Source organism: Myodes glareolus, chromosome 23 (genome assembly GCF_982192425.1).
Source record: "Myodes glareolus chromosome 23, mMyoGla1.1, whole genome shotgun sequence".
Taxonomy (NCBI): Eukaryota; Metazoa; Chordata; class Mammalia; order Rodentia; family Cricetidae; genus Myodes; species Myodes glareolus.
The window spans coordinates 5,489,149-5,503,549 of record NC_142048.1 but is presented as its reverse complement, the minus strand read 5'-3'; the positions used below and the strand labels follow the sequence as shown (position 1 = coordinate 5,503,549).

Sequence of the window (14,401 nt, the reverse complement as noted above, 5' to 3'; positions counted from 1 at the left end):
GTCAGAGGGCTCTGCAGACAAGTGTCGCAGGAAACGCCCCGCCTGGGTTGTCAGGGGAAGGTGACACCTACCACACAGCTTCTGAGGACCGGCGTCCTCCAGAGGCTTGGCTGCAATCGGCGTCTTTTCTCCAGAAAGATCTTTTGTTAATCCTGTTCGCGCCCTAGGCATCCCGCTTTACCAGCCACAAGTGGGCGGACACGCGTCGCCCCGCCAGTCACGGGAGCGCGCAGCGCTCCGCGCACGCGCGGCGCCCACGGCGCGCCTTCCGGAAACCTTCCAAGTGGGGTGGGGCCCTCGTCGGAGACGTGGTTGCGGACGCGTCGGCGGGCTGGCGGTGATGACGCGAGGGAGGCAGCCAATGGCGAGCGGCGATGACGCGCAGGCCCGGAAGCCAATGGTGATCGGCGCCTGTCGGCGCGCCCGCCCCCGGCCCGCGTCGGGCTGTCGTCCGGCGGGAAGGGGGCGGCCGCTTGGGCAGGATGGCGGTGGCGGCAGCCGCGGGTCCCGGCGCGGGCGCGGGGGTCCCGGGCGTGGGGGGTGGCGGCGGGGCGCGCGAGGGCGCGCGGGTGGCGGCGCTGTGTCTGCTGTGGTACGCGCTGAGCGCGGGCGGCAACGTAGTCAACAAGGTGATCCTGAGCGCCTTCCCATTCCCGGTCACCGTGTCGCTGTGCCACATCCTGGCGCTGTGCGCCGGGCTGCCGCCGCTGCTGCGCGCCTGGCGCGTGCCGCCCGCGCCGCCCGTGTCGGGCCCCGGCCCCGGCCCGCACCCGACGTCCGGCCCGCTGCTGCCGCCGCGCTTCTACCCGCGTTACGTGCTGCCACTCGCCTTCGGCAAGTACTTCGCATCGGTGTCGGCGCACATCAGCATCTGGAAGGTGCCGGTGTCCTACGCGCACACCGGTAGGTGCGGACGCGGGCCGGGGCGCACTGCCTGGGGCTTCGAAGTATGGGTACGAGATCGCGGGCCGTCAAACTGAGACGCCGCCAAGGCCAGGCCGAGTCTCAGGTTGGAAAAGGTCTGAGGAGTTAACCGCGCGCGGAGCAGAACTAACTCCAGCTATTGGGGTCGGGAGAAAGCCTTACAGAGAGAGAAGGTCAGCATCGGGTGTACAGGTTGCCGGGACTGCCCGCTGAGTTCCATTCCTCTTTTCGCAGTCAAGGCCACCATGCCCATCTGGGTAGTCCTCCTGTCTCGGATCATCATGAAGGAAAAACAGAGCACCAAGGTAACCCCGGCTGAAGCCCTGGGCAGGGCGGGATTCCCAGTAACTGGCTGGGTTGATGACGTGGTTGGACCGTGGCAGTCCTCGAGCTTCCTGTCAAATAAGGAAGTCAAGGTGTCAGCCACCCCCCCCCCCCCCCCGGGCCTTCCCCAGTGTCCCACACTCATTTCAGACAGCAGGTGTGTGGGAAGGGGAGATGTCCTCGGATAATCTCTTGCTTATTGTCCCCGAGCGCCACATCCCTATGGGGTCCATTCTTCCTGTTTTGATTCCCTCCCCTGGTTTGTTGATTGATGATGCCTGTTGGGTCCCGTTTTGGCAAGTCACCAAGGAACAAACTAAGTTGAGACAGGTTTTCCTTCTCCTATTTAAACATTTATCTGTGTGTGTGTGCTGTGCCTCAGCATGTATGTGAAGCTCAGAAGACAGGAGGAGTCCATCTCATCTTTTCATGGTGTGGAAGCCTGAGATCAGATACAAGTTACCAGGCTTGACCAAAAGGGCCCTTACCTGTTGAACTATCATGTCCTCGTTTTCCCTCACCAGAAGGAATGGTCCGTGCTGGACAGCTGGATCTGATGTGAGATGCCAGGCCAGAGGAGTTTGATGGTGGCAGAATCCAACCAGTTCTTAGTAATTAAAACTTTGAGGAGCCTAACATGGTATGATGGGTGTGTCATGCCAGTACTCAGGATGCTGAGGCAGGAGGATGGAGAAGTCCAGGATAGCCTAGGATACAGAGCTCTACTTCATCTCAAAAAGTCTCGGAGCTGGTCATGGTGGTGCACGCCTTTAATATACCAGAACTAGGAAGGCAGAGGCAGGTGGATCTCTATGAGTTTGAAGCCGGCCTGGTCTACATAATGAGTTCCAGGACTCTGCAGAGACCCTTTCTCCAACAAAACAAAAAGAGAGAGAGAAAGAAAAAGGTTGTAGCTCAGCATGGAGCCCTTGCTGAGAACTCACAGGCCAGGGGTTTGCCGCTTGTTTAAACCAAGGTTGTGATGATCTGGATGTGGGCCACACAGGGCACACAGGGCTCAGGGCTGCCTGGGAGATGTCAGTGTCCCAGCTGGAAGCCATCTCACCCTGTTCTACAAATGCTCATTTTCTAGATATGTCCTATAATTGGTTTAGCTCAGAGTGGCTTCCCCCTGAATCACTGTGTAAAAACTGGGCCACCTCTGGCTGAGTTTTGTCCTCGGGCCCATGTTCATCTTGGCTAGCCCTGTCTGTACTCTGCAGTCCCCATTCACGGTGATGTCCAGTGGGGCTGGCCTCCTGGAGTGAGTTGCTGGTGAGACAGCCAGGTGTGTCACCTGATAACACACCTTGTGTTTATCAGTTTTCCTTGTCACTGGGGACATTGTACTTGAATCAGCAAGATGCCGGTAACCTCACAAGTGCAGGTCCTGGAGACTGGCCCTCTTGGGCAGAGACCTGCCCTGCGAGGCAGGTAACTCAGGCCTCTGAATCCCTGTTCTCAAGGGAAGATGCAGGATGCTGACAGGGCGAGTGGATCGTGGCCAGGAGTGCAGGGGCAGGCGTTCAGTCTCAGTGGTCACTTGCCTTGAGGACAGAACTCCCTGCTGCTAAAAGCCTGGCCTGTCTTGCTTTGCTTTTACACATTTTGTGGAGACGTGAGTCCACATGGAGATTAGGGGACAGCTTGCAGGAGTTGGTTCTTTACCCACAAGGAGTTCTGGAGATCAGACTCAGATTTGGGGGCCTTTATGTACTAAGCCCACTAACTGGGCCCCGATTCAGTTTTTGATACAAAATCTCTGACTGGAAATCCACCTGGCTTTCTACTTTGCTGGGTTTTGTTTGTTCTGAGAAACAGGATTTGAAAGTAGCCCAAGCTAGCCTCCTTTTTTCCCCATTTATTTATGTATTTGCCTGTCTGTGTGGAGGTCAGATGATAGCTTTTGGGCAAGTCGGTTCTGCTTCCACCGTGTGGGTTCTGGGCATCAAGCTCAGGTGTCAGGCGTGGCAGCAAGGGCCTTTCTCTTCAGCCATCTCACCAGCCCCAGACTCTTGGTGATCTTCCTGCCTTAGTTTCCTGGGTGCCAGGATGCTAGGCATGAAGATGGGGTCCCCCAAGTGAGGGATAGACCCTCCTAAGGTTTCCTGTAGTTCTGAGTGGTGAGTAGCCCTAGCCCACTTGAGCTCCTCTGCCCCTCTGCAGGTGTACCTGTCACTGGTCCCTATCATCAGTGGAGTCCTGCTGGCCACTGTCACAGAGCTGTCTTTCGACGTGTGGGGGCTGGTCAGTGCCCTGGCAGCCACGCTCTGCTTCTCCCTTCAGAACATCTTCTCCAAAAAGGTGTGTGTTCCCGCTATGCTGCTTGCCTGCAGGGGCCAGAGCAGACGGCCAGGCAAACTTCTTGTGCCTTCTGTCTGCCTGAGTCTCTGTTCCTTCTTTTGTTTTGAGAGCCGGCCCTAACCTAACCCACTCTGATCTCGTCTTCCTTTTTCTTTACAAGTCTTCTTGTTACGTTTTGTTTACGTTGTGTGTGTACAAGGGCACCTGCCATGGCCTGAGTGTGGAGGGCAGAGAACAACTTGCAGAAGTCAGTTCTTCCTCCATGTGGGACCTGGGCGTTGAACTCGAGTCCTCAGGCTTGGTGACAAGCCTTTACCCATTGATCCATCTTGCCAGCCCTTCCACATTATTTCTCACTAAACCTGCCATCAGCCCCCATTTTGTACCATGAACCCCTGGGATCTGCCTGCAGTCCCCATTACCAAGTGCTTGATTTGCACACACTTAGCACTATAGCCAACTTCTATGTGGGTATAGGGATCTGAGCTTAAGTCCTCATGCCTGAGCCATCTCTCCAGCAGCCCTCCTTTCCTTTCTAGGAACTTGTATGCTGAGCATGCTTCTGAGGTGTGGTCACTGACCCCATCTTGTCTGGCTGTGCTCATCAGTGGTTACTGTGTGGTGTCACCCTGCTGCAAAGCTCAGCCGTGGCTACAGCTCAGGGCTTCTGGGTGCTACCTTCAGCACAGTGGGTCTCCTTGTTAGGAATGTGACTTATTTCCAACCTGTTGTAAGAAATACATCTGTGAACCTCTGCAGAACGTGCTGCTAGGTGCTTGGGTTAGGGCATCCCCCTGCGGTAGACCATGGTCTGCAGTAGAGTCTGTTTTTGGCTTTTGCCTGGCACTGCCTGGTGGGACTCAATAGGCTAAACCAACCTGGACTCAACTCAGGGATATCAGCCAGGCATGATGGTACCTGCTGGTCACAAGCATGTGTGGTATGAAGTCAGGATCACCATGAGTGCCAGACCAGCCTAGGCTACAGAGCACGACAACAGATGCAAATAAAAAATAGCGGAGGGGGGGGGGGCTCAGAGTGCCTGGCTCACCACACCCTCCCCAGCCTGTGTGCTGCTGGGTCAGTTCTGTTCTGTTGGCCCTTGTCCATAGGACAGCACTTTGTCCAGGCATGGCTGCATTCCTTCCTAAGCAAGCAAGCCTGTCTGATACCCAGTCTTGGATATCAGATTCCAGTCTCATTGGGGGCTGGAAACCCAGGCTTTATTGCTGGTCGAGTGTCAGCGACTCTAATGAGATGCTCTCCTCCTTAGGTGTTGAGGGACTCAAGGATCCACCACCTGCGGCTGCTCAACATCCTGGGCTGCCACGCCGTGTTCTTCATGATCCCCACATGGGTTCTTGTGGACCTCTCCACCTTCCTGGTCAGCAGCGATCTGGTGAGTTGAGGCTGCTGAGAATTGCATGTGTCTTCATAAGCATGTGCTGCTTTGAGCACTGTAGCCATGTATTCATCCTGGACAATCTTTGAGCATCTATCTGTGCTGGTCTGTCTTCTGTCCCTGTAACAATACCTGAGGCAGGCTAGTTTATAAGAACATAGGATTCTTTAGGTCTCAGGCCTGGATACTGAATGTCCAGCATGGTGTGTGTTCTTCTGAGGGCTCCTGCCATGTCCTGTAACACTGCGTGAGAGTGCCAAGAGCATCTGTGGGAAGGAGAAACCAGGCTCCTGCCATCCCGTGTCTCTGACAGAGCCCCTGAGATGGTGGGTGTGGGAAGAGGGAGTTTACCTTGGCTCAGGGTTTCTGGGTTTCTATTGGCGTGCTTGGCCCTGGTGTGTGGGAACTGTGCTGAGCACAGTGGTGTCACGCTCTGACACTGCTGGAGTGCGTCTAGAAGGGATTCACACTTGTATTTCAAGTATTTAAGTCTCCTTAATTCAAAAATCTAAATTCAAATGGACTAAAACCCAAACTCTGTGAGCAGCTGTAGGAACTAAAGCCCTTGGAAGGAGAGGCTGGCCCCGTTGCTGTCTTAGACACAGCCACGTCACGCTGGAGACGTCACTCTGGAATGCATGCACTTACCTATGTACACACACATGCTCTTTCCAGTGTGGCACTGATCACAGTCTAGAGCTGACCAATGGGGAAGTATTGGTCCCTGCCAAAAGCTGCTAGAAAGCAGAGGCACCACCTGGAAGGCGGAAGTGAGGAATTGGGAAATATTCTTGCGAGGAGGGGGACTCTCTTCTCCTCTACCTTTACTTCTTTGATGAAGTCATTCCTGCTACAAAAAGCCAACAGGTTCTGAGCTGCATGTCAGCTGTGCCTCGGGGCTGGCTATGGCCAGGACAGCACTTGCCCTTGACCCCTCAAGGCCTAGGCTCCACTCAGCACCACACACAAAACAAGGGACACTTACCTTCTCATCCTAGCAGGCAGGAAGCAGAGACAGGAGGATCAGAATTCAGAGTCATCCTTGTCTACACAGCAAGTTTGAGGACAATCTGGGCTACATGAGACCCTGTCTAAAAAGAAAAGGAAATCCTGGGCAGCAGCTAGTGGGACCTGTGAGCACTGCCCCCACATAGCGTCCAGGAGACTGGGTGGAGCTGTGGGCCAGGGCACTATTCGGCAGTGAACACTAAGCACAGAGCTTTGGAAGAAGCTATGACCATGGTCGCCGTGGGCTGCAGGAGTTTGAAGCCCAGTAGCATTCTGTACAAGATTCCAAGAAGACATGGCCAGTGTCTTCTGCCATGTTGTCCTGGGCGTGTTCCAGATCCCAAGAGACAGCTTTCTGTGTAAACCTTATGACCTGCTCCATCCTTAGGAGGCACATGATGGAGGGAGCAGGCAAGTTCCTACAAACTGTCCACTGACTTGCCCCCCGTGCACACGTTGTCCACACATGTACACCATGATTTTTTAAAATACTCGAGTGGTGTCTCCCCAGTACTTGGGGACATATGTGGGAGGATCAAGACCTTAAAGTCATCCTCAGCTACATAGGCCTGCCTGGACTACATGAGACTGTTTCAAGGAAAGAGATAATTCCCTTTCTGGAGAAAGAGACCTTCCGGACCCTCTGTGCTGAACCGTCTTTCCTGGATGAGCACAGCTCCCATCCCTAGAGGCAGAAGCCTCTTCACACCAAATGGAACCCATCACAGCAAGCCACAGCTGGACGCTGGGGATCGGCAGGTATGGGAGCACAGCCCCAGTGATCCGCCCTCATCCCAGCTCCTGCATCACAGCTCAGAGAACATCTGCTTAGAGGGGCCGGGAAGATCCTAAGAGCCAGAATCCCAGGAACTCCACTGTGAAGCAGTCTCCCTAGGAACGGCTACATAAACAAGACGGGGACAATAGCAGCGGACTTGCCAATCTGGAAGGGAGACAATCTCACAGGGTCCACCCCAGACAAAGAACTACAGGCAGCTAAGGACTGCTGGGAGAGGGAGAGTTAGCCTTTCCCAGGAGGAGGACCCTCACTGGCTGTCCAGTGCAGGGTGGTCAGCTCTGAAGCCATACACACAGACAACGAAAACAGGCTCAGCAGGTTGTATGTATACATGTGTGTTCACACATGCACATGTGTGACAAAGTAAAAGGCTGTTAACTTGGGGTGCCTGCAAGGCAGGAGGAAAGGGATAAGAGAAGAGACACAATTTTATTTCAGTTAAAAACATTTTTAAGAAGGGAAAAAGAACTCGAATGAAAATCTTAGAATGGGAACACAGAGCCTCTGAGATGCCGCCATAGTCGGCAGAGATTGTCCTGTGCACTGTAGGGCAGTGTCTGTGATCCCATCGCTTAGCAATGATGTAGAAGATTGCCAGAGAGTGAGGGCAGCCTGGGCTACATGGCAAGACCCCGTGTGAGCCTATATGTGAATATTTATATCAACTCTATTTTTACCCCGAACTGGAAACAACCTACAACAAATGAAGAAAAGCTGATATAGTCATGAAATGGATTATTACCTAGTAGTGAAAAATATCCTCTTATTTCTCACAGCCCAGACTAGTGTCAGGCTGAATGAAAAAGACTGGCTCTGTGTTGTGTGATTCTGCTTATTGAAACAGTATGCTAGGGACAAACTCCATTGCCGTTGCCAGGTTTAAGGAGAGGGTGAGTGCTGAGTAGCTGGGAGGGCATTTTGTCAGGAAGCCATTCAGGGCCCCAGTTGTGCATCCTCCCCGGGCTGGCCACTCAGTTCCCCAAATACACAAATCTGTGAAGCTGAAGTCCTTCCTGCCACATCTAGGCCTCCATGGGGCAGAGCAGCATCCCCTGAGTGACCCCAGCGGACTCCTACCCAACCAGGGCCTTGACGCTTTTGACTTGGGTGCAGCAATTCCCATCCCCCAGAAAGCTTTATTACGGGAACAGGAAGTGCATCCAGTTTCTGCTCCTTGAAATTTTACTTCTCTTCCTTTAGGATGTGTGAGTGTGTGTGTGCGCATATATTTGTGTGAGTGAGTGTGTGTGTGTGTGTGTGCATATACACTAGCTCAGCCTCCTGCACCTTCCTCAGTTGCTTCCCCTTGTCTTGCTGATGTAGGATCTCACTGACTGGCTGGCTGCCAAGCCTCAGGATCCGTTGTTTTTGTCCCCAAGCTTTCTGCCTCTAGCGATATGCTCTTTATATGTGCAGTTGCGTGGTTTCTCTTGTGTTTTGTTTTGTTTGTTTTTCACATGGGTGTTGGGGTCTGAACTCGGACATTTTCCTGACTGAGCTGTCTGTCTTCCCAGCCTACCATTGGTGTTTTTGAGACAGGATCTAGGTCCTGTATTATGTGGCCTAGGGTGACTTCAAACTCCTGATCTTCCTGTCTCTAGCTCCTGAGTGCTGGAGTAGAAAGTGTGCACACCAGGCCTGGATTGGAAGCTCAGTATGATTTGGTTGACTCCATGGGTTACTCTTGTGGGTCTTCCTTCCCCTGACATTCCTGCTAACCACCATGTTCAGAGAGGGTCTGGCTGGGACTTGTGGCCGCCACAGGATGGCTTGGAAACTGACAGCAGGGCAGGAAGGTGGGTGTGAGGGCCGTCTGGGGAAGCTGATGTCCAGGACTGCCCCGTGTCCTAGCTGGGCTGCTGCATTCTCCCGGCACCTGTCTGAGAATGGGTGGTGGGCTCAGGGACTGTGGAAGGTGACAATAGTTGATAATGTCACCCATCTCCTCGGGTCCTTCTGGTTTGATACTTTCACTTCATTTGGTTTGGGGTTTGGGTGCTGGAACCCATGATGTCATTTGTGCTCGGTACACGCCCCCCCCCCCCCGTGTCTGTGCTCCAACTGTAGAGAATGCTTTGGAGGGGAGAGCTGTGCGATGGCCCAGTGGGGAGGCTGCTTGCTGTGCACCAGGAGGCAGGGGAGAGCCCTGCAGCAAGCTGCACCCTGCCACACACACATACAATTTTGGTGGCCTTTTGAAGAAAAATTATTAGATGTTATGTGTATGGGTGTTTTGTTTGCATGTATGTCCATGTACAACATGGTGCCTTCAGAGGTAAAAAGAGGGCATGTGATCCCCTGGACTGGTATTACAGACAATTGTGATCCTCTATGTGGGTGCTGAGAATCTAATTGGAAAAGTACTCTTAACTGATGAACCATCTCTGCAACCATTTGGTGGCTGTTTTTGCATCTCTGACAAGGTACCCTCAACCACTGCACCATGCAGTGGAGTGGTCAAGAGGGTCAGAGGTCATGTGTAAAAAGTGTCATATAAACTGGTAGAATGGCTCAGTGGTACAGTAAAGGCATTTGTTACCAAACCTGTCGCCCACCAGTTTGAGGCCAACCTGGGCTATGTAAGATTCTGTTTCAAAAAAAAAAAAAATCTAACCACCTGCTGCCACATGGTGACATATGTACCCCTCCCCCACTGATGCTTCCCATCTGTCTCCATAGGCGTATGTGTCTCAGTGGCCCTGGACACTGCTGCTCTTAGCAGTCAGTGGATTCTGCAACTTTGCACAGAATGTCATCGCCTTTAGTATCCTCAACCTCATCAGCCCACTCAGCTACTCAGTGGCCAACGCCACCAAGAGGATCATGGTCATCACTGTGTCCCTCATCATGCTACGCAATCCAGTGACCAGCACCAATGTGCTAGGCATGATGACTGCCATCCTGGGGGTCTTTCTGTACAACAAGGTGAGCATTAGGGGCCACTGTCCGCCAGCCAGGCACAGCCTAGGAGAGGGACAAGAAGGAGCCAAGGAGGCTCTGGGTTCCAAAGGTACCTTACAAGGTGGGTGGGTTTTGTGTGCTGCACATAATATACCCTCCTGCATCTGTCATGGGTATACAAGACCTGAAGCTTCCTTGTTTCTTACTGTTTGTTTTGGAGCAGAGGCTTGTACAGCCCAGAACTGCCTTGAGCTTCTGGACCCCCCCCCCCCCCACAACACACACACACACCTCCCAAGGGAGTGGAAAGACAGGTGTCTGTTCCATCTGGTTTATGCAGCGCTGCGGTGGAGCCCAAGTCTTTGTGCATGCTAGACAAGCATTCTACCACAGAAGCATCCCTCGTCCTTGGTTTTGGGGTAACCTCTTTGTTGGTGGTGGTTTTTTGTTTTGTTTTGTTTCAGTTTGATTTTTTTTTTTTTTAAGAGTCTCATGATGCCCAGGCTGGCCTCAAGCTCATTACGTAGCCTAGACTGGCCTGATACCCTTGCCCTCCTGCCTCTACCTCCTTAGTGCTGGGTGATATGCCCCCACCCACTCAAAGTTCCCTTGTGCCTCATTACTCTCTCTTCACACAGACCAAGTATGACGCGAACCAGCAGGCTCGGCGCCACCTCCTCCCTGTCTCTACATCAGACCTGAGCAGCAGAGAGCATCTGCGGAGCCCAATAGAGAAGCCCCACAATGGTGCACTGTTTCCTCAGCAGGGTGACTTCCAGTACCGCAACATTCTCCTCACAGACCATTTTCAGTACAGCCGCCAGAGCCACCCGAACTCCTATGCCCTCAGCCGCCATGACGTGTAGACGCTGTCAAGCCAGGCTTCCTGCACCACCTCTGTAAGCTCAGCAGCCTGGCTGAGCACATAGCAAGCCAGCAGGGGAGCCCTAGATCCTGATGGGCTGTGGGACATGACCACAACATGAATGGCCACAGTCTCTGATCCTGGTTCACTCTTCTGCTCAGAGGCCATGCTCTGCTTTGGTGCACAGAGGTACCCCCAGTACATGGCAAGGTCTGATCTGAACTTCTGGTGACAACAGAGACCCTCTCTGCAGAACTGGCATTGCTGTGCCTGCAGTCCTGGAAGCTAGCAGGAGGTGGCATCTGGGGCATCAAGGAGAGGACATAAGGCTGTAGTCCAGAGGTATGGAGAGCTGACACGGGTGCCATTGCGTGTCCCCAGCAGCAGTGCTCCAGGATGCTCCACGGCACTTCGTGCTGACTTGGGTGCCTGCGGTGACCATTGGTTCATTGGTGATTGGTGTGACCTTCCTCTGCCTTGTGAGTGTCAGAGCAGGACACAACCCTCCACTCCCGGCCTGAGTGGCCCTTGGACTCCAGAAGGGGTGGCCAGTGTTAACCTCGGTTGCACCCACACCCTTCTGATGTTACAGAAGGCAAGATTATGGTGATGGCAATTTCCCCAGAACCTCAAGTTTCCCTGGGGAAGTTTTGGAGCCTAGGTCCGGGCAGGCACTGCACCAGGGCTAGCCAGTGGGTGGAAACCATCTTGATTCATTTCAAAATACAGGATGTTTGTTACTAGAGCAGTCCTTTGGAGCTCAGTGGTAGCAAGGCAATCCTGAAACGTCTTGAAGCTGCAGCTAGAGTAGCAGAAGATGAAATCTACACTCCAAATATAGTGTCACTTGTCAGTGAGGAGATGGCATGTGGGTCAGGTCTAACTGTGTCCAGTGGATGGGACAGCAGGCTGGTCTTAAGTTTTTAGTTAAGAGTCAGTTTGAGGCTGGGTTGGTGAAGTGCCTGCCTCGCGTGCGTGTGTCAGTGACTTCTGTCTCCAGCATCACAGAAAGCGACATAGTGGGGTGGGCCTGCCTTTCCAGCACTCGGAAGCAAGGTCAGGGTCCTCACCCACATAGTGAGTTCCAGACCAGCCTGACCCACATGAGAGCCTATCTCAAGAAAATGATCAGTTTTAGGGACCTGGCTGGCATACATTCAGGGGTTGAGCCAGGAGGATGGACAGGAGTTTGAAGCCAATCTGGGCTACATAATGAGACTGTCTCAAAAACAAAACGTTTGGATACTCATCCTGGTGACCTGCTCCTATGGTCCTAGCTACTCAGGAAGCCAGGCCAGGAGGGTCTTCCAAGCCTGTGAGAACCTTTTGGTTCACAGAAATATGGGTTCTGGTGTGGACACAGCAGGCCAGTGGTGGTACCCAAGGATTGCAACATGTCTTCTTTGGCAACCAAGGCACCAGTTTTGGGTTTTTTGTTTGTTTTTGTTGTTGTTATTGTTTTTGAGACAGGGTCTTATAATATAGACCATGCTGACCTCGAACTCATAGAGATTTATCTGTCCCTGTCTCTTGAGTGCTGGAATTAAAAGCATGTGCCACCATGCCCACCTGGAGACCTCACTAAGGCTCCCGGACTGAATTTCAACTCTTAGCGTTCTTCGTGCCTCTGTCCCCATCTCTAAGCACTGATCTGAGAAGTGTGTCATGGCCCGCCAGTCCTTAACTCCTGGTTTGTTGGGTACTTATGCTTTTGATTAATTAGAGGGTTGGTTTTTTTTAGGGGGGGGTTGTTTTTTTGGTTTTGGTTTTTTGAGACAGAGTTTCTTTGTAGCTTTGGAGCCTGTCCTTGAACTCACCCGCCTACCTCTGCCTCCAGAGTGCTGGGATTAAAGAAGTTCACCACCACCACCGGTCCAGATTAATTCGAGTTTTATATCTGAGGTTAGTTCATTCACAATGCCAGCCTCAGGGCAGTCCCATCTGTCTGGCTTGCTGGATTGCAGATGTTCAGAGCCCATCACCACAGTGGGAAGAGCACCTTGATAAGGTGGTCTGGTGGGTTTCCTCCCTGGGGAAGACACTGAGACACCTGGCACTACAGAAGTCTCTGTGGGTGTCCCTGACGCTGTGTTGAACTCAGAATGAATTATGTCTTTTTGGATTTCCATGATGTTTCTTTCATATGTGTATTAATGCATTTTCCTTTTCCAGTGTGAGGTTTGCCAAGGAGGGAAAGACCATCACTTTTCTTACAGTTTATAAATTAATAAATGGGATATTTAATTCTGTTCATAGGCTCACAGTGAGTATGAACAGTAGAACGAATGCGATAATCAGGTAGACCAGATGGCTGTGGCTCAGTGGATGTAGTACTCAAACCTGTGCATGAAGCCCTGGGCTCCATCCTCAGCATCACATAAACTGTGGTGGTGCATACCTGTTACCCCACACTCCAGAGGCTGAGGCAGCTAAGAGCAGAAGTTCATGGTCATCTCTGGCAACATAGTCCATGGTTTACCTTGGCCCATTCAGTGTCGCATTGGCCCCTAGTCTTGCTCGCCCATCATGTTCACCTCTCTTTTGGGATTCATATTAGAGAAATTTTGTTGCTCTTTCCATATACCCTTTAAATGGCCTGGCCAAAACACTATCCTGGCCCACCCGACTCCTTCATTCTGCAGAAGGGGAAACAGGCTTAGAATAGTTTTGAATGTCTGTTCACTATTAGAATACTCAGAGTAGGGCTTCTTTTAGCTATTTATTTCTTTGAGATGGTGGCTGCCTGTGTGGCTCAGTCTGACCACAGGATAGAAGGCAGTCCTCCAGCCTCAGTCTCGGTGCTAAGGTGATGCAGGACTGCCACACCCTGCACCTTATTTTACACTGCTTATTCTAGGGAAGGAGATGAGCTGAATGTATTGAGGCAGGGAAGTACTTGAGGCTCGATTTCCCTGTGTGTTGGAAGGACTCTGGGCTCCCAAACCTTGGGGTCTGAAATGGAGAACTGTCATGTTCTTGCTTTGCGTTGTCGTCATCCTGAGGCTCCAGTGTCATAGACTGTTCTGTGGGAATAGCTGTGTTCCTGGTTGCTATTCACCAAAAATAAACTATGGTCTCCAGGGGCTTGAGATTGGCTCTGGTTTGTCAGGGAAGGTCTCTCCTTGCACTCCCAGAAGCATAACATGCAAGGAGACTGAAAATCCAGGGTAAGGAAGTGGCTTGAGCAGCCCTTGCATGGCAGGGACGGAAACCAGAATTGGGACTCATGCCCCACTGCCATCATAGTGCAGGGGAAATGGAGCCAGGGTCATAGGAGCAAGCTGACCAGCTCCAGGTTCAGCCAGAGGCTCTGGCTTATGTGTGAGATAGAGGGCCAGTGAGATGGCTAAGTAAGTAAAGGTGATTGCTGGTAAGCCTGGCAATCTGTGTTCAATTTCTGGGACCCACATGGTAGGAGAGAACCGGCTCCTGCAAGTTGTCCTCTAACCACATATATGCTAGGCCATACACACACCCACACAGAAATACTCTGAATAAATAAATATTTTAAAACTTTGAATGTGTGTTAGGGGAGACACCTGATATCAATTTCCAGTTTCTGCATGTAAAAGCATATGTGCACTCCTGTATATAGGTCACCTACATGCAAACAAGTAACGTGTACACAAACCACATATGTATTCAAGGCAAGGGAACATTCTGCCTCCCTTTATTTTCATGTCTGGATGTCTAACAATCATGAGTGTACGTGTGTGTGTGTGTGTGTGTGTGTGTGTGTGTGAACTTACTGTAACTGAGACTGGCCTTAAACTCTCAATCTTCTTGCCAAGGCCCCCTGAGAACCTCTGGCTTCAGCCAGCTGATGTTGCACCAGGATTCAGTTCCCCCAGGACCCGGGTCTAGCCACGCCCCT

At 52.2% G+C, this 14,401-nt stretch overlaps 1 protein-coding gene across 2 annotated transcripts; it reads left to right on the top strand.

The window, feature by feature from the left end:
* The first annotated feature begins 462 nt into the window (after nucleotides 1-462).
* On the top strand, nucleotides 463-13,610 carry Slc35e1 (solute carrier family 35 member E1). Of its 2 annotated transcripts, XM_048442803.3 has the most exons (6): nucleotides 465-903; nucleotides 1,159-1,229; nucleotides 3,415-3,552; nucleotides 4,826-4,951; nucleotides 9,441-9,686; nucleotides 10,301-13,610. In XM_048442803.3, exons 1-6 carry the CDS (start codon nucleotides 483-485, stop codon nucleotides 10,526-10,528), a joined length of 1,230 nt encoding a protein of 409 aa, XP_048298760.3. In that variant the 5' UTR covers nucleotides 465-482; the 3' UTR covers nucleotides 10,529-13,610. The 2 variants fall into 2 exon arrangements, with proteins under 2 accessions (XP_085536499.2, XP_048298760.3); XM_085680373.2 differs by lacking the exon at nucleotides 3,415-3,552 and having other exon boundaries at nucleotides 463-903.
* The last annotated feature ends 791 nt before the right edge of the window (nucleotides 13,611-14,401 follow it).